Source organism: Phytophthora sojae (assembly GCF_000149755.1).
Source record: "Phytophthora sojae unplaced genomic scaffold PHYSOscaffold_3, whole genome shotgun sequence".
Classification (NCBI taxonomy): Eukaryota; Oomycota; class Peronosporomycetes; order Peronosporales; family Peronosporaceae; genus Phytophthora; species Phytophthora sojae.
The window spans coordinates 7,257,258-7,275,984 of NW_009258117.1; the positions used below are offsets into that span (position 1 = coordinate 7,257,258).

An 18,727-nucleotide genomic window follows, 5' to 3' on the forward strand; every position below is an offset into this window, starting at 1 on the left:
TACTCCACATGGCCGAGCGCGCCAAGTTCAACGCCAAGAACATCGACCCGCAGCACTGGGCCTTCGTCAAGCGCCGCAAAGAGGTCAGCGTCTTCAGCAGCGTGCCCGGGTCAACGAACCAGTCGACCATCATCATGGTGGGCACGGGCCTCATCGATGGCCGGATCGAGGAAGTCATGGGTGGACTCTACTGCGATACGACCCACGAACTTCGCACTGCTAAAGTGTTGCTAGGCTACGATCTCAAGGACGGGTCTGTGCTCAACGCGCACGAGCGGCGCACACCCGAAGACCCGTTCCGCTTCGCTGGAATCAAGTGGTTTGCCGGGAGGTGCGCATGGGGGCTGCTCCACGATCGAGACGCTCTCACTTACGAGCGGATGGGGACGACGACCGACGCGCAGGGCCACGAGCTGACCTACCACACGTTGCAGTCTATCAAGCGGCCGGAGTGGCCGTCGGAATCCACGCCCGGTATGTTGCGCCAGCACACGGCGTCATGCTACCTCTATCGACGACACAAGCGCACCAACAAGACGGAGATTTTCCTGTGGGGATCCATCCTCAAATTCGGCTCGGCGCCAGAGAAGGCCATCCAGCTCGGCGTGGCCAGCACGTGGCTCAACGTCGTCCGCAGTCCTCGCGGCGGCCGGGCCAAGAAATTCAGCGCGCTCATGGACGAAGCCGACAGCCACCAGTGGATGCCCTCCAGGTACAGTACAATACACGTACATGTGCAGTCACGAACGAATTGCTGGCTGGCTGCGTGTCATTGCACCCGGCCGGGTCTCGCCGTCTCAACGCAAAGCTAACCTCCGATCCTCGTCCTGTTTCTCATGCAGCGCGAATTGCCACGTCTGTCGCCGCCGCAAGCCGAAGCTTGGGTCGCACGCGCTTTGCTCGGGCTGTCACCAGGTTCGTCCGCCGCTGGCCGCATCTGTAAACACAATCGTCTTGACTTCGGAGACTGACACTTGGTTGTGGACCAATCTGTGGTGGACCACGCATGAACAGAGCGTGTGCAAGGACTGCTCCGAGCAGCACTACATCTTCGAGCTGAGCAAGTCCGGTAAGGCCAAGAAGCGGTTGTTCTGCGCGCTGTGCGTCAAGAACGTCACGGGCAAGACGCACTTGGTCCCCGGATCCAGCTCGTCGCTCTCGGGGTACTACGACGCGAGCGAGTGCTCGACCGCGAGCATGAGCATGAGCAGCAGCAGCAGCGGCCGCAGCAGTCGCAGCGACAGCTTCCTCAGTCGCACGTTCAGCTTCAAGCGGCCGCTGGATCCGTTCCGCCCGCGCGTGTCTCCTTCCGACGACGAGGCCCCCGACGAGCTGGACCTCGATTGGTAGGTAGGACCGCCACCTGCCTTGGCGGCGCAGTGCGTGCCCCGACAGCGACGTGCATAGGATTCAATATAAGCACTTGGTCGCCATACAGTTCGTACAGAGTACACAGCGGAAGATGCTCAATCTCTTCCTAACTCATTCGTCTACACGAGAGACACTCGGTGGAGATTTGAATCGGAGATGCAGGTCAATCGTGTGGTGGTGATGCAGCGTGCAATTGAAAGCGAACTCGTTCAGGAGCGTGTCGTATGCAGCCAACTCGGTCTGTACTGGATTCCGTATCTAGGGTACGAGGATAATACTGGTATTATAATAGGGTATAGTATCCCGGAGAACGCCACAGCGCATTCCAAGGTTTTCTAGACGTCTTAATTAGAGTTAAACTGGGGAAAAGGACAGAGATCCCACTTTGCAGAAGCTTGATGAGACGAAACCCGCGCAAACGTCGAGTCAGCGGCGGCGAGGCTGTCCATCGACTGCATTAATAATCTGTTCGTGCATCGAAACTGTCTATGCATACCGTCGAAACCATATCCATACAAGTCTTCGGAAACACGCTTGCTGAAGGATTTACTGAAAATTTTCCGACTCCTATCGCTTCTAGGATACGAGAATAATACTGGTATCCCAGAGAACGACGGCGCTGATGACAAGAGGTTGCTGCGCATATTCTCGTAACTATACTGTACAACACCCTAATCGTTTACCAGCGTTTTGAAGGCGATGCATGGATATGGTTTCGACGGTATGCATAGACAGTTTCGATGCACGAACAGATTATTAATGCAGTCGATGGACAGCCTCGCCGCCGCTGACTCGACGTTTGCGCGGGTTTCGTCTCATCAAGCTTCTGCAAAGTGGGATCTCTGTCCTTTTCCCCAGTTTAACTCTAATTAAGACGTCTAGAAAACCTTGGAATGCGCTGTGGCGTTCTCCGGGATACTATACCCTATTATAATACCAGTATTATCCTCGTACCCTAGATACGGAATCCAGTACAGACCGAGTTGGCTGCATACGACACGCTCCTGAACGAGTTCGCTTTCAATTGCACGCTGCATCACCACCACACGATTGACCTGCATCTCCGATTCAAATCTCCACCGAGTGTCTCTCGTGTAGACGAATGAGTTAGGAAGAGATTGAGCATCTTCCGCTGTGTACTCTGTACGAACTGTATGGCGACCAAGTGCTTATATTGAATCCTATGCACGTCGCTGTCGGGGCACGCACTGCGCCGCCAAGGCAGGTGGCGGTCCTACCTACCAATCGAGGTCCAGCTCGTCGGGGGCCTCGTCGTCGGAAGGAGACACGCGCGGGCGGAACGGATCCAGCGGCCGCTTGAAGCTGAACGTGCGACTGAGGAAGCTGTCGCTGCGACTGCTGCGGCCGCTGCTGCTGCTGCTCATGCTCATGCTCGCGGTCGAGCACTCGCTCGCGTCGTAGTACCCCGAGAGCGACGAGCTGGATCCGGGGACCAAGTGCGTCTTGCCCGTGACGTTCTTGACGCACAGCGCGCAGAACAACCGCTTCTTGGCCTTACCGGACTTGCTCAGCTCGAAGATGTAGTGCTGCTCGGAGCAGTCCTTGCACACGCTCTGTTCATGCGTGGTCCACCACAGATTGGTCCACAACCAAGTGTCAGTCTCCGAAGTCAAGACGATTGTGTTTACAGATGCGGCCAGCGGCGGACGAACCTGGTGACAGCCCGAGCAAAGCGCGTGCGACCCAAGCTTCGGCTTGCGGCGGCGACAGACGTGGCAATTCGCGCTGCATGAGAAACAGGACGAGGATCGGAGGTTAGCTTTGCGTTGAGACGGCGAGACCCGGCCGGGTGCAATGACACGCAGCCAGCCAGCAATTCGTTCGTGACTGCACATGTACGTGTATTGTACTGTACCTGGAGGGCATCCACTGGTGGCTGTCGGCTTCGTCCATGAGCGCGCTGAATTTCTTGGCCCGGCCGCCGCGAGGACTGCGGACGACGTTGAGCCACGTGCTGGCCACGCCGAGCTGGATGGCCTTCTCTGGCGCCGAGCCGAATTTGAGGATGGATCCCCACAGGAAAATCTCCGTCTTGTTGGTGCGCTTGTGTCGTCGATAGAGGTAGCATGACGCCGTGTGCTGGCGCAACATACCGGGCGTGGATTCCGACGGCCACTCCGGCCGCTTGATAGACTGCAACGTGTGGTAGGTCAGCTCGTGGCCCTGCGCGTCGGTCGTCGTCCCCATCCGCTCGTAAGTGAGAGCGTCTCGATCGTGGAGCAGCCCCCATGCGCACCTCCCGGCAAACCACTTGATTCCAGCGAAGCGGAACGGGTCTTCGGGTGTGCGCCGCTCGTGCGCGTTGAGCACAGACCCGTCCTTGAGATCGTAGCCTAGCAACACTTTAGCAGTGCGAAGTTCGTGGGTCGTATCGCAGTAGAGTCCACCCATGACTTCCTCGATCCGGCCATCGATGAGGCCCGTGCCCACCATGATGATGGTCGACTGGTTCGTTGACCCGGGCACGCTGCTGAAGACGCTGACCTCTTTGCGGCGCTTGACGAAGGCCCAGTGCTGCGGGTCGATGTTCTTGGCGTTGAACTTGGCGCGCTCGGCCACCGTGTCCTGCAGGAACTTCCTCGCGGCGTTGTCGTACAGCGCGCGGTCCTTGGGCGAGAGTTTGATCTGCGGACACCGGTCGGGGCCGAACATGGCTACTAACTTGTTGCTCGAGCCTCTTTCCCGCGCGGCGGCGAATTGCGTTGTGAGCGCTTGGAGCCGCAGCATGGGACGGCCATCTTAGTCTGCATTGTCTATCGGGCGCCATCAGCGCCATGTGTGACTGCCTCACGCGCTTGAAGTCCCGAAGTCAGCTCAGCAACGGGGACACACATACTCGTCTGACTCAGCACCCGACTTTGCAATTCGACGCCGGCCAACGTGACGGGCGAACATCCATCAAAAGGGTGCCTCACCATCGCATTCGTGGAGGTCATGTTTGAGTCGCTACTACCGGTGGTCCATGGCGACGCTGGGCCAACCGCTGACTAACAACTTGGCAGCACCACGATGTGAAGCTTCGGTAAGCTTGGCCGAATTCGAACAAGTGATACCATAGTATCATGGCACCCGAAGTCTCCACTGAAGGCCTCACTCTCCGGTACGAAAAAGTTTTCACGCTGGCACCCAGCACGCCCCAAGTCCAACACGATAACGGTCCATGGCAATCGAAGCTTTGCGCATCAGCAGCCCTCGGACGCGACACCTATCGCAACCGCACTAAGTCCCTACGCACAGTTCGCGATGAAGTTCATCAGGCCGGGGCCGCCTCGTCGCGCGCCAAAGTTCCCTACGCACAGTTCGCTGTGCGCAAGTTCCTTGCGCGCTCTGCGCGCTCGCGACTGCACCAAGTCCCTACGCACAGTTCATCATCTGCTGGTGCAAAAGTGTATCCGCGCTCAAGTTGAAGCAACTTCTTGCTCAGTGGGAACCTGTCCACTGCATTCGCACTTAAGTCGCACTTTAGAGTCGCTGAATACCAGCCCCACGTCACTCGACGGGATCATGTCACCAGCTCCGAAGCTCTTCGTGTTCGGCCTCGGCTACTCCGCGTCGCGCGCGGCCCGCGCCTTCCACGCCGCGGGCTACTCCGTGTCAGGCACGGTTCGCTCCGTGTACGCGGCCACTCAACTGTGCCAATGGGACCCGGCCGTATTCCGTTTCGAGGCATCGGAGACCTCTCCCCAGAACGTCTTCCTCTTCGACGGTGACGAGTGGAGTCCCAACAACTCGCAGGCGCTCGAGGACGCGCTGAAGGGCGTGACACACGTGCTGGTCTCAGTGCCGACGGGCCGCGTGGATGGCCAGGAGGACCCGGTCCTGGCCGCTCTGGGCGACCGCCTCATCCGCGCCACGAAGGACTCGGTGCAGTGGGTCGGCTACCTGTCGACCATCGGCGTGTACGGAGAGACCAACGGCGTGGCCGTGGACGAGTCGGCCCCGGTCGGCTCGGCCGTGAAGCGGTCCCAGATGCGGATCAAGGCCGAGCGACTGTGGCTCGACTCCGGCCTGCCGGCCCACGTGTTCCGGATCGCGGGCATCTACGGCCCGGGCCGCGGAACGATCATCAAGGTGCGCAGCGGGACGGCGTCGAGGATCCACATCCCGGGCCGCGTGTTCAACCGCATCCACGTGAACGACATTGTCAGTATTCTGTTGGCCTCGGCGGCCCGGCCGAACCCTGGAGGTATCTACAACATGTGCGACGACGAACCGGCCCCAGCCGATGCAGTCACGGCCTACGCGTGCGAGTTGCTGGGAGTGGCTGTGCCTCCGAGCCAGTCGTGGGAAGAGGCCGAGAAGAACATGAGCGCCATGGCCAAGAGCTTCTACGCCGAGAGTAAGATCTGCGTCAACCGGCGCATCAAGGAAGAGCTCGGGGTCAAGCTGCTGTACCCGACGTACCGTGAAGGACTGCTCGCACAGGTGCTGGAGGAGGAGAAGCTGGCCAAGGGCGAGCTGAGCGACGGAGTTCACCCACCTCCGGCCCCTATTGCTGCTGCTGGGAAGGCGCTGCAGCGCCTCGTGGTGCTGGTTAACATCGGCTCGCTGCGCGCCGAGCCGTACCTGGACCTGCGTCAGATTAGCTTCCGGCTGAGTCGTGCACTGGGTCAGCCGGTGGTTCCGTGCAGCTTCCGCTTCTCGAACCGCGTGGACCCTCAGGAGCTCAATGGCCTTGAAGCCAAGACGTTCGAGACGGTGCTGACGGAGCACCTCGCTGCTCGTGGCGACCAGCCCAGTGAGGTTGTGGTGCTGCCGCTGTTCTTTGGCAAGAGCTCGACGCTGACCGAGTTCATGCCCAAAGTGATCAACAAGGTGTGGGCCGCTGCGACTCCCGCGCCCTCGGCCCCTCTTACTGTTCGTGTTGGCGGCTGCCTGGTGGACCAAGAGAACGCGAACGACACACGCGTGGTCCAGATCCTCCTAGAGCGCATCCACGCCGTCGTTGACTTTGAGTCGGTGAACGAGGACGTGACGGTTCTCGTCGTGGACCACGGCACGCCGAACCGCGACGTTCATGAATCCCGCGAGTTCGTGGCGGAAGAGCTGCGCGGCCTGCTCAAGGCCCATCAGCACGTTAAGCTCGTGGACACGGCGTGCATGGAGCGCCGCGAAGGAGCCGAGTACGACTTCAACGACCCGCTTCTTGCCGTGGCCCTCGACCACTACAGTGTGGAGAAGGGGATCGTTGTGGTCGCCAAGATGTTCCTGTCTAATGGACGCCACGCTGGCGAGAAGGGCGACATCGAAGAGATCGTGGACGACGTCAGCGCGAGACACCCTGGTGTGGACGTCCGCGTCACGGACGCACTGGGAACGCACGAGCTACTGTCGGAGATCATGCACGACCGCTACCGTGCAGCTCTGTCCAAGGACGCCCCGGACTACACGCTGACTACGGACAAGTAAGGTAAATAGTTTTCACTTTTCCCTTGTGGTACATGTTTTCTATTTATCTAGGCTTCGTGTGGTGCTCGACGGGATACACGTGTAGCGACTCGCGTCACCTCCGCTTGAATCGTCCTTGGAAGCTCGCCATGTTGAGTACGAGCGATGCTAATGGCCTTCACGAGAAGCAGGTTATCCGCTTCAGCACGGACGAGTTGGCTCTTGAGCCGTGTTTGATCCGCCTTCAGGATGCTCAGTTGACCACGATCGCTAAGCGATGGAGACTTTCCAACCGAGTCGTCCGATTCTTCGAGCGTAGTAGAGTTTGGACGCTTGTCTCCGGCCCGCGATGAATTCAGCACACTCTGCAGGTCCTTTGAGCGCCGTTCACGTCGGTAGCGCTCAAACTCCTTCTTCACCCTTTCCAGCTCGTTCGTCTTCTCGGCGATGGCTTGCTCCTTCTCGTCGAGCACCTTCTGCCACTTGAGCAGCTTCTTCTTCCAGTCCACCACCAGCTTGCTCACGTCTTTCGTGTTGCGTTCACCCGACTCGAGCTTGTCTTTGGCCTGCTGATAGCGTCTTTGTAGATCGGACTTCGCCTGGATTAACTGCTCGCGTTCATCCAGCACCTCCCGCAGTTTGCTTTCCAGCTCAACAGCCTTGCGCTCGATCGCCGCGTAATATCTCCTCCAGTTCTTGTTCTGCTTGAACAGTGTGATGAACTTCTCTGGGACTCGAGCTCGAACGCGGTCCCGACAATTGCGAAGCATCTCGAACACTAGCTGCTCCACTGCAAAGCACACAATACACTGTTAGAAAACTATCGGAAACTGGGCGATAATATCATGAAACTCACCGTAGAAGCAGCACGTCTTGCTGTAGAGCTGCGTTTGGGTAACACGCACGCGACGGTCAATCGACGAGAGACTTGAGGTGGGGAAAGCCACTTGAAGAATACCATACACCGCTCCTAAATCCAATAAAACCCACAAGTTAGTTCCGCTCCTTAGACCTGTTTACAAGCTAAGCCAACGAACCATCGGGGGATGTGAGAGCTGACGACACCATTCCAACTGTTGGCTTGACAGCGTGCGCATTCGATCGAGATGTTGCCATCATCAATGTTGAAGTCGCATCGTCCTGCCGCAGACCGCTCAACACGAACTGGTCTACCATCGGATGGAACCGTGGATCGGACGAAACATCCGTGAGGATCAGCGTCGATCCACTTGACAGCGTGCTGCCAGCGATTCCGAGAGATGCTGGGACCTGGATGAGCTGGGTTTCCTCGCGTTGAGTCCAGAGCTCGTTGCTGCTGGGGTCAAACAGGAAGAGAACTGCAGCGCTGCCGTGCAGAATTTGAGCAAAAGTGCTGCTCACAGTCACGAACAGATCCTTCACAGTCGTAGGCTGGAAAAGTCGACGGATAAGCGTCTGCAGTGCTTGGAAGGAGGCCCCAGCTGTCAATTGCTCCTCCGCAGCCGACAACGCCCCCATTTCCTCCTTTGCTCTAGCTTCACTCTGCTCTTTGACCTTCGCTAGGGCAGCGTCGCTGCTCTGCTGCATCTGCTCGACCACACGGCGATGTCTTGTGGCATCGTTCTTGATCGAGTTGGCGTGACACCGAGAGAGGAACGATCTCATCTGACGAAGACGATGATGGTACGCGATCCAGCACCATTTGCCAAGGGTCAGTCTTCGTAGGTGCGTCGAGCTCGAATCTTGCTCAGTCCGGAGTTTTACTTGAAGTTTTGAAACCTGTTGAAGCGCTGTAAGCTGTGCGGACTTTGATTTCCAGAGACTGAACGCGATAGCACTGGACAGCCCTCGACTTGAGCTCGACAACAGGCAGCGCTTCGTGAGGAATAACCTGAGCTTAGCTTGAGTTGTAGCGTAATTCCTCCACCGCCGGATGGTTGACTGCAGATCGTGTCGCCCCCATAACTTCCTCAGAGACTCAAGCTGCCGCCACCGCAGGGCCTTGACCTTCCACAGCCAAAACGCGAGCAATCGAGCTCTTCTCCGCCGAATATGAGCCACGTTGACAAGCGCACGGTGTTTGCTCCGTAGCTCTACTAGTTTTGTTTTCCACGTCGCGAAAGCTCCCGATACTTCCTTGGAAACCATTCTCTTCAACATTATCGTGCTCAAGGCATTCAAACAGCCCAGCTGTCTGCTTCGTGCCGCCTCGACTTCCAAGCTTACAGCTGATGATCTGGACTCAGCCTCATCGAGTTTGTCTTGCAGCTCCATCAACTCTGTTGAAAGTTTATCGACACTCAACGATGCGTTTGCCAAGCGTTTACTGGACTCCTCGACTTGAACCGCTAGTTCTTCATTGCCAAACTGCAGAGACGCTATTTGACTCATGAATCGGTATCGCCTCCATCTTGACATGGCGACACGGGAATAGTATCGCGTGGTCACCGCTTGCATGCATTGAATCGACTTCCGTTGAGCCTTCGTATTCTGTACGACCGAGCACCAATTCTGCCAATACTTCGTGATCGTTGCGTGGCATTTCTCCGAGTGACGTTGCTGCGCTTGAGAACGAAGTGTTCGATTCGACAGATAAAGCTCCTTCCACGAGTGAAATGTCCGCAATAGTCCAGCTTCTTGTCGCCCCATCAGGAACTGCATTATTTTTCTGTGTTTCTCCTGCTCTTGAAGGACTCGACGTCGCTCCTGGAGGCATTTATCATACCATAGCGACAGCGCGGATCTCAGCGTCCATCTTTGAACTATAATGTCGAGTTGATCCATGGCTATGGTGATATTTCTCTCGCGATGAATCAAATGATGCCATTCTTCCAAACCGTTCTTGAGAATACGCCAACGCAGCCGCTGCTGAAGTTTGTACTGCTTCTGCTGTACAACACGACGCTGATGTGCAATAGTGTGCCATTGCCGTAATACGCTGCGAGAGAGCACGTCTTGAGAACGCTTAGCTTTCTGACCAGCAACCGACTTCACTGCACGACGATCCTGGGAGAACGAATACCAGTTAGAGAACACTTCGGCAAGGCACCGCCGTCGAGCATTCTTGTGGCTGAAGTAAACCGCCTGCCGTTGGTATCTTCGAATCGAAACCTTCAGCTTCAGTGCGTTGAAATACTTCGCCACCAATCCGCACTCCGTCAGGTACTGCACCTTTGAGGTGGATGCGTCGTGTACATCGGTGACATCAGCAAGTTTACTCTTCACATCTGAAGCAGTTTGTACCAGCGACAATATCTCTTCTCTTTGGAGCTGTAGTCGCTCCTGCTGCGTAGTTTGCAACGCCTTCAGCTGCTGCAGATGGCGGATCTGGTCTCTGATTAGAATCATTTTCCACATTGACATCGCTCGTTGCTGCTTTCGCCTCGCCACCTTCCGTAGCCAGCGTATGAAGCGCTGGTTGCGCTCCTCCTCTCGACATTTAATCGTCACATACTCCGCCCACTCCTTAAAGCTCACTATCATGAGCCGCGTTTGCTGGAACAGTATCAACTTCCTCTCTCCTTGCCGCTGCTTCTTCTTCCCCTCCACCATGGACTTCCACTCGGAGAAGCAAAACCGCATGCTGGATACAGATCGTTTCCACCAAACCTTGGCTCGAATAGCAGTCAGCGCGACATTGCGTTGGGCGAGTTGCTCTTTCGCCGCCTCTGATTTAGTGAACGCCACCCAGTGCGTGAATTGTTGCCGCATTTCCGCGTGCACGGAGGTTAGCCAGATTTGCTCCAGTGTTCGACGCAGCAAATGGTTCTTCCGTGCCAAGATTTTCCACTCGGAGAAGACCTCGCGACAAATAAAAGCTTCCGAGTTGCGAGCGAATAACGTTGAAAACACCTTCACCGCTCTGATGCGTCGTCTTGCTTCATTCCAAGCCTGGAAACACTGAATTTGCCACCAATTTGCGTAACACGAGTGCACTGTCGTCAACACAGCTCTTAGCCGTATCTGTTGGGCTGCAAAGTGCCTCCACCCCGTCAGAACGTTACGAACTTGTCGAGTCTCCAACGTGGAACGGAATGTATCTACAGCCTTGCGATGGCGAACCTGTTGCCGTACAACCTGTTGCCACGCTTTGAAGTATCGAAGCTGCGTCGAATCTCTCTCTCGAGTTAAGCATAAGGTTTTAACAGCTCCATTCAATCGCTGCGCTCGCTTATACTCCTCCTGCAAGCGAGCTGCTGTCTCCTGTAGTTGATACGCCTGTTGCACTTGCACTTCTTCAGCTTTCTCGAGCAGATCCTGTTGTGTCTTCCGGAATGTATCAAACTCAGCTTCTACTTGTTTCAGCTCCGCTTCGCGTTCTTGCTGAAGACGTGCGATTAAAAGCTGTTGCTCCTTGAGAACAATCTGTCGCTGCCACCGACTCCACGCGTGCTGCATCACATTGGTCCGGCAACGAGCAATCCATCGCCCCACGAGAACACGTTGCGCTTTACGACAGTCAACAAACTCTCGCCAACTGCCGAGAACTCTAGCCAGTGAACCGTTCCTCAGTCGAGCCACACACTTCTTCGCAACGGCGTTGCACCTCCGCTTGTGAAGCACCACACCATGCCAGCGAGTGAAGCATTCGCGCTGGAAGTTCACGTCCCTCTTCGTCTGGGCGAGGCGAGCTTCCCAAGCTTGTTGAATCAACTGTTGCTGCCGTATCTGAGCCTCGATTTTGTATTGAGCCACTCGCTCTCTCCACAAACTGTAGACGGAATACACTTGCTGTTTCAACGCGTACTTCGTCAGCACCTCGATTGCGCGTCGAAGAGAGATCCGCTCCGATCGGAAAGCCGCCCACTGCGTAAAACATCGAGCTACTCCTCGGTTCCGAATGCGGTTCACAGCGTGTAACAGAGCTGTCTTCCGTGCCTTCTCCATTAGAGCGTGCTCTTTCCACGAGTTGAAGCACTTGAGGACCTCCAGCTGACGCATTCGACCAAGGATCTGCTGTGTTAGCAAGCGCTTCTTGTGACTTTGACGCGCCGTCCAATGCCAGTCGAACACGGATCGTCGGAGCTTGAGAACCCTTAGCTTCGCTCGCACCAGATCAGAGCGTTGGTGGATCCCCTTTAAGTGTTTTGCCGTTGTTTTCCACTCATGTAGAATATCTTTCAGTAGCTGTCGGTCGGACTGTTTGGTAAAGAACCGTCCCAGTTTCTGCCGAATCGCCAGTTCCGTCGCCTTTTGAGTCTCGACATTTGCAGTAAAAGCTGTTTTTTCTTCCTCGTGGCGGGAAATAATTGCTCTGTTGGTCTTACGAGCTTCATCAAGTGCGCTCTCTAGCTCCACAATCGCTTTAGCCTGTAATTCCATCGTACCGGTCAAAGCCTCCAGCTTCTGCTCTTTCTCCGCCAACGCCAGTCGGAAAGTTTCAACACTCCACTTCCGCATACCCCAGCGGCGCAGATGACACGCCACCAATCGCTCCACCTTCAGCGCGCCACGTCGATAATCATTCGCCTTTTGACTCTCCACCTTCCAAGCATTCATCACTCGCCGGACGCTCTTCCTTGACCGCTCCTCAGCGAAAACTACCCCCTTGTGCCGTCGCTCCACGTTCTTCCGAGTCAACTCCCTCCACCGAATAAACGTTCGTCTGGTGGATTGCTGCAGCAACTTCATGGCCAGCACCGCCGCTTGATTCCCCCGTATCTTCTCCACACGCTCGTGCGCTTTACGCTCGAAGCTGCTCATCAACTTCTCCTTCTCCTCCTGCTGCCGCTTCTCCTTCACCAGAACGACCCACTTGCTCCACGCAGTCTGCACTTTATTCGTCGACCACACAGCGAGCGCATTAACAACGCGCTGCTGTCCCGCCCTGACTCTCCGCTGCTCAAAGGCCTTCACTTGCACCCTCAAGCTCTCGACGAGCTGCTGCTGCTCGGCGTGGAACTTTCTGTAGTGCTCCTTGAGCTGGCCGTACCTGATGCCGATCTCCTCCTTCTCCAGCACCACGTTCTGCAGCGTGTTCTGCATGGATTTGACCGCCATCGCCGCTCGCTTGGCTTCTAGCGGGTCGAACTCGAACCGCTCCTGGTACTTGGCCACGAGCTGCTGGTGCTGCGTCTCGCTGCTGGCAGCGCGGGCCTCGAGCTTCTGCAGCTCCAGGCGATGCGCCTGTTCCAGCCTCAGCTTCTCACTATGCAGCAGCTTGACCTCCTGCTCCAGCTCCTGAGTCTTTGTGTGCTCTGGCTCGCGCAGCTTGTCCTGCTTGGCCTGGGCTGCCAGCAGCTCGCTCTCGTGCTGGAGCCGCCGCGCTTCGTCCTTCAAGGCCTCATTCTCGCGCTGCAGTTGGATGTACGAGTCGTAGAGCGACGTCACGCATTGTGCGGACTTCCAGTTCGCCCCCAGAGCCTCCTGCTCGCCCAGCAACGCAGCAACCTGCCGCTTGTCGCCCGGCATCCAGTCGGTTAGTGAGCTGGCAACAGCTTCAACATCCGCGTCGTTTCGCACCAAATCTCGTGTGCGCCACACCTGGGGCGGATGTCGGAGAGCGGGTTCTTGTGGCCCACGGGTTCTGTCCCGAGGTGGGTCCCTTGGCTGTAGCGGCTCCGAATGGTCATGTTGAGTCATCAAGCTCTTAGTCGAGAGTGACGCTCAAGTAGACGCGCAGGACGGAGATGGAGACACTGCGCTGCACGAGGCAGTTGTACGCGAGGCAGTTGAACTCAGTGCTCGAGTTGGTGGGAAGTTGTTCGAGTGCTAGTAGTGTGGACAAGCAGAACCGCAGCGGCTGGACGCCCCTCGTGGCTGCAGCTCATCGCGACTTCGTGCAGATTGTGGAAGCATTGCTGAGGAGTGGAGCATCGACGAAGTTGAAGACGAAAGACAAGCGAACAGCTCTCCATATTGCTGCAGACGAAGGAAATGTTGAAGTGATTCGATCTCTGCTTGAGCATGGCGCTGCGGTTGACGCTGTGGGTTGGATGAACCGGACGCCACTGATGATGGCGGCGTGTCGTGGCCACAAGAACTGCGTGCGCTTATTGGTGCAGCAAGGTGCCAGCGTGACCCGGACGGACGATCTCGACCTAACGCCGCAGGAAATTGCTCTGTCCAACAGCAAGATCGAAGTAGCAGCTTCGTTGGTTTTTGAAGAAAGCTGGCACCGGAAAAAAAAAAGGAAGAGCTCTTCTTCACGTCGAAAGAAGAGGCCGAGGACCGGTTCCTGGGATTGCGACGTGGTTCACGCATCCACAGCATACATTGTACCAATATCGTGGCACAAGTTGAAGTTGACCTTCACTCACAAAAGATGGTATGCACCCATTTCGCTTGCCATCCGCTGGACTTGGACTCACATGGTATTTTCCAGCTTTGATCCAGGCAGGCACGCGCCGTTGACTTCGTCTGTGAGTGAACGTCCTCGTGGCTTTCAGCTCGCTCAGCTCTGGTTCATTCTTCAATTTGCCTCGAGCAATCCAGCCACCACCCCTCTCCAAAGCCCAGACTACCACAGCCATGATCAACCTGGTGTTCCTGCTCGACATCACTGGATCCATGGCCGACGAGTTGGCAGGCGTCAAGCAGACCGTGCGCCACCTCGTGGACTCGGTCTTCGAGGAGGACTACGCCGTCATGATCACCATCGTCACGTTCACGGAGAGCTCGCAGGGATGCTTCGTCACGACCGACAGCTTCACCGACGGAGAGGAGGCCAGGAACTTCGTCATGTCCATCAAACTGTGCACGCCTCCGGGCCAGCCGAGTGTCAACGCCAACGGAGGAGACGGCGACGAGAACCAGAAGGCGGCGCTGGCTGAGCTGCTGACGCTGGACAACACCATGCCCACCATCGCCTTCCTCATCACCGACGCCGGGCCGCACCTCCTCGCTGAGACCCGGACGCGCGAAGCCGAGCACGAGATCAACTTCCTCAAGGAGAAGCACGCGATCATAGACTCGGACATGTTCAACGTGCTCGCCCTGGTTCAGGCGCACTTCGAAGGCAACCTCATCGTCAACATCGTCAAGTACGTCAAGAACAGCGACCACCGCATGTACGGCAGCATCGCCAAGAAGTTCGACGGCGTGCTCATCGAGCCCAAGGTGCGCGACGCCCAGCGGCTGGCCAGCGGCCTCATGGTCATCCTCTCCAAGATGTTCGACCGCTGCGCCGGGGGCACCTTCACTGCTGCCTCCGAGACGGAGAGTACCGTGAGCGAGGCGGCTCTCGACACGTTCATCTTCTACGACCTGGAAGACTTCAGCGTGCCGTCAAGCGAGGAGGACGTCAAGAAGAACTCGATTCCGAAGGCTGGAGACACGCGCGACGTCCTCTTCGCCTTCCTGGACCGAGCCACGGTCGTAGTTGGCGATCGGTTTGCTAAGCGCGCGATCGCAGCCTCAGGCTTGCGCGAACAAGTCGAGCTGCTGATCACGATCGCTCAGTGCTTGACGGGTAAGCTCGGATACAACGACGCGCTGGACCGAGCCACGAGTCTAGTCGAGAAGATCAGCGACTTGATGCCGGAGGAGAACAAATGCCACTTGAAGCTCAGAGCCGCGTCGCTGCCCGCTGTACTCCAGCAAAAGATCGACACATCCAGCGAGCTGGAGGCGTCTGTAAGCGTCATCACGCTGCTCACGACCCAGGAGGCGACCGAAGATGCGCTGGAGGAGGACGACGTGTTCGACCCGAGCACGGCTCTGCAGACTGTGGCGAGTTTGTTCCTCGCTCACCTCGCCGTCTTGCAGCTGCCGGAGAAGAACGGCAAGCCCGACTTCATGGACGCGTGGTCGGCCGTCATCAGTAAGATCTCCCCGGACGTCGTCACCGCGCGGGACTTCTTGACGCTCATCGGCAGCGACGAAGCTACTGGCGGTCTCAGCATCCGTGCTCGGAACTACAACTACGCGCAGCTCGTTGCGGATCCTGAGGACGCGCTGGGTAGCGCACTCGTGAGGGCGGCGTCGGGTACTCAGGTGCTTGATATCCTCACAGGTCTGCTGTCGGGCGCCCCTGCCGGCCTGTTCTGCCCCAACATGTTCCGCGGCACGATCTCCGCTTCGCTGATGTCTCTGCTGGAGCAGCGGGACGAGCCTCTGAGCGATTTCCAGTGGGAATTGGTGGCGAAGCTCGTGCACTCGATCCGCTTGATCATGGGTAGCTCCGAGCGCCTACCGACGATGCCGGTTGATCCGGAGTCAGCGATGGGGAAGCTGCTGTTCCGACTGCTGCGCCGCTCAGAAGACAAGTACGACGGTGACGCTATCGTAGCAGTGCTGAAAGAGCTGCTGGCCACGCGCGTGCGCAAGTTCATCCGCTTCAACGAGGCTCGATACCTGGCATTGGTGGAGCGGATGGTCGGGTACACACACGAGAGCGTTGTCGAGGACGCCTTCGACCCGCACGCACTGGACCAGGACGTCTGGAAGTTTGACTCGACGAAGGCCCAGAAATTTGCAGCGGAGACTCCGTTCTTCCACGCGTTCGAGCAGTGCGCGAGCAACCTCATCCGCTGCATAGTAGTGTCGCCGAAGAAGTACGGAGACGCCACACAAGCGGTGCCGACGCTGCAGGAACTGTGGCCGACGTGCACTGAGGAACTGCCCAAGTTCCTGCTCCTTCAGAAGCGATCAGCTCGGTACCGCATCGTCCGCAATGCAGGCGCGGCGGAAGCAAAGATCAACTGGGAGTTGAATACTACGCTGGGCAAGTGTCTTGGTAGCGTGTTATACCGGGAGCTAGCGATGCAGGTTCTGCGCAAGAAGTACGACGCGTTCTTGAGGGAGCTGCGCGAGCGCCGTGCCAACGAAGCAGCCGAGCAGAGATGGAGCCGAGCGCTGAAGACCGCGCGGGCGTCCTCCATGGACCAGTTCCTGGCTCAGCTCGCGCTCATTCGTGACAGCTCCAGCCGTGAGCACATGCTGCTCTGGAAGGCGTTGAAGCAGCTTGGCAGTGGGGACAAGCAGCCCGAGCACTACGAGGAGAAGCTCGAAGTTCTCATCACCGGCCGGACGAAGACGGCGCACGGAGACTACGAGGTCATTTTCAACCGCGGCAACCTGCACCCGCACCCGAACAAGCTGGCCCCGATGTCCGCGGACTTCCAGTCCAAGCTACGCGAGCTCCAGCGCAAGTACAACTGGCCGACTCACCACACGTACCGGGCCGGCAAGCCCAACCGCAATGGCCACTCGAACGAGAAGCCCTCCGAGTGGGCCAAGAAGCGCTCGATGGCCACGAAGACGTTCTGGGAGGAAGACTAGATTTGCCTGAGTAGCTAGTTACCTGTACTTGTATGTCGGACACTGGATGCAGGGGCAGCCGTGTCACAACCAATAAGTAAATTCAAAATCGCTGTACCTGACACCGTCGGACTTCGACGCATTGATATGCGTTAGACGACAAAAGGAGGTCTTTCGTGAGCTCCACGGCGTGGAAGATCATGGAGACGGCGCATACTCGCTTGCGTAGGAGCGAGGAAGCTGTTCTTCGGTCGAGAGGCGGTGGGAGTTCTTCTCGTCGGCAATTGGGTAGTCGAGGTGGAAATGTCGACTGCAGCGCCTCTGCTGCGTGCCCACCTTGCTGCCTGACGCATGGCATCACGCTGTTGCGCTTGAGTCTGACTCGGTCGTCGAGCGGTGGTGGTTGTCGTGATTCGACTCGGCCGCCTAGTGCTGAACTGCGGGACATCATCCACTTGGAGCAAAGAATCAAAATCGGGACGATACTGCTTGACAGGTGCAGAAGGCTTGAGGACAGACCGCGGCGTCCTTGGTCGAGATGCAGCAGCGGTCGGCTCGCTAGGAGCTTGCTCATGGGTTTCCAGCCCCGTCTCCGCGTCCTCGTCCTCGTCTTCATCCTGGTGATGACTGGACGCCACCAGCGAGTCCAAAATGTCGTACCCTGTATGTGAAAACCCTCGAACGCTGGTGTCCATTTGCTTAGGCGTGGTCGGCGTCGATCTCCTGAGACCACCCCGTTTCCCTACTGGTCTGGTTCCAGCACCAACCGGCCTCTTCTTCGCGGATGCCTGTCTCGTTTTGTCCACCTTCGCCGTATCTCTCGTCTTCTCCTTCTCCGCCTCCTTCTCCTTGCGCTGCTGCTGCAGCTGCAACTGCTGCAGCAGCTTCTTCTGCCTCACTCGGATCCTCTCGGACAGGTCCAGACTCTCCTGCAGCGAGTCACAGTGGGTCTTGAGCTTGTCGTAGGCCTTCTTGGCTCGCAGCGCGTCTTGGCACTTCTTCTCAGCCGCAGCCAGCGCCCTCTTGGTCCTCTCCAGCTCAAACTTGAGCTGGTCCCTCTCCGTCGTCACGTGGTGCAGCTCCCTCAGCGCCTTGACGCTGCTACTGCCTCTAATTGGCCCGGAACTCTGCTCCTTGGCACTTCTCCGTCGCTTTTCCACGGCTCTTGGCGTCTGACAGCCACCAAAATCCACACACATACTAATTAGCGTCTCCTCTTTCCATCAAGCCATAAAGCACCGTCGTAACACTAGTCTGTGCTCACTTTATAGCTGTAAACCTCCTCCTCCTGCCTCCCTTGGGGCGTCATCATGAAACTCGACGCGTCCAGAGACGCGCCGCGGTTGCCGTTGGCGCGCAGCTTGAGCGTGAGGCTGGCCACGTCCTTCTGCAGCTCCTCCAGCCGCGTCTCCAGCCGGTTGCGCCGCTTAAAGTGCGAGTGCGCGAAGCTCCAGCCCTCGTCGTCGCCTTTGCTCTCGTCCTGCTCCTCCCCCTCGAAGCGCGGGGCCACGATCGGACTCGGGTCGGCGCGTGTGAGCCACGCGTCACTGCCGGTCGTGTCGGTGTCGGCCTGGAACCGCTGGCGGCGCTGCTCGGGCGTCATGTAGGAGAAGGACGGAGGTGATGCCATGTTGACGATGATGACCAAAGGTGGCGGAATGCGCGCGCTGGGTGTATCCATTTTGAATTGATTGGTGTGGCGTACACGAGATTAGAGACATGGCTGCGGATGTTGAAGTGTTCCTACCATAGCTAGCTCACTAACCGA

At 57.5% G+C, this 18,727-nt stretch overlaps 7 protein-coding genes across 7 annotated transcripts; 4 read left to right on the forward strand and 3 right to left on the reverse strand.

Annotated features, from left to right (window-relative positions):
• Nucleotides 1-8: 8 nt before the first annotated feature.
• Nucleotides 9-1,350, forward strand: PHYSODRAFT_247334 (hypothetical protein; the record flags this gene model as incomplete). The annotated part of the gene is made up of 3 exons (XM_009526018.1): nt 9-712; nt 843-915; nt 1,015-1,350. 3 exons carry the CDS (start codon nt 9-11, stop codon nt 1,348-1,350), a joined length of 1,113 nt encoding a protein of 370 aa, XP_009524313.1.
• Nucleotides 1,351-2,609: 1,259 nt separating this feature from the next.
• Nucleotides 2,610-4,076, reverse strand: PHYSODRAFT_557563 (hypothetical protein; the record flags this gene model as incomplete). The annotated part of the gene is made up of 3 exons (XM_009526019.1): nt 3,248-4,076; nt 3,045-3,117; nt 2,610-2,945 (listed from the first exon to the last, which is right to left on the reverse strand). Exons 1-3 carry the CDS (start codon nt 4,042-4,044, stop codon nt 2,610-2,612), a joined length of 1,206 nt encoding a protein of 401 aa, XP_009524314.1. The 5' UTR covers nt 4,045-4,076.
• Nucleotides 4,077-4,896: 820 nt separating this feature from the next.
• On the forward strand, nt 4,897-6,801 carry PHYSODRAFT_360117 (hypothetical protein; the record flags this gene model as incomplete). The annotated part of the gene is made up of 1 exon (XM_009526020.1): nt 4,897-6,801. The coding sequence occupies one exon, from the start codon at nt 4,897-4,899 to the stop codon at nt 6,799-6,801; it is 1,905 nt and encodes a 634-aa protein (XP_009524315.1).
• A 47-nt stretch (nt 6,802-6,848) lies between these two features.
• PHYSODRAFT_313708 (hypothetical protein) lies at nt 6,849-13,170 on the reverse strand (the record flags this gene model as incomplete). The annotated part of the gene is made up of 4 exons (XM_009526021.1): nt 6,849-7,154; nt 7,200-7,570; nt 7,637-7,750; nt 7,818-13,170. The coding sequence occupies 4 exons, from the start codon at nt 13,168-13,170 to the stop codon at nt 6,849-6,851; spliced, it is 6,144 nt and encodes a 2,047-aa protein (XP_009524316.1).
• A 332-nt stretch (nt 13,171-13,502) lies between these two features.
• On the forward strand, nt 13,503-13,793 carry PHYSODRAFT_434641 (hypothetical protein; the record flags this gene model as incomplete). The annotated part of the gene is made up of 1 exon (XM_009526022.1): nt 13,503-13,793. A coding segment is annotated over one exon (291 nt), but the record flags the coding sequence as incomplete, so codon positions are not given.
• A 1,461-nt stretch (nt 13,794-15,254) lies between these two features.
• Nucleotides 15,255-16,980, forward strand: PHYSODRAFT_557569 (hypothetical protein; the record flags this gene model as incomplete). The annotated part of the gene is made up of 1 exon (XM_009526023.1): nt 15,255-16,980. Exon 1 carries the CDS (start codon nt 15,496-15,498, stop codon nt 16,978-16,980), a length of 1,485 nt encoding a protein of 494 aa, XP_009524318.1. The 5' UTR covers nt 15,255-15,495.
• A 131-nt stretch (nt 16,981-17,111) lies between these two features.
• On the reverse strand, nt 17,112-18,589 carry PHYSODRAFT_496702 (hypothetical protein; the record flags this gene model as incomplete). The annotated part of the gene is made up of 3 exons (XM_009526024.1): nt 17,112-17,643; nt 17,833-18,057; nt 18,210-18,589. 3 exons carry the CDS (start codon nt 18,587-18,589, stop codon nt 17,112-17,114), a joined length of 1,137 nt encoding a protein of 378 aa, XP_009524319.1.
• Nucleotides 18,590-18,727: the final 138 nt, after the last annotated feature.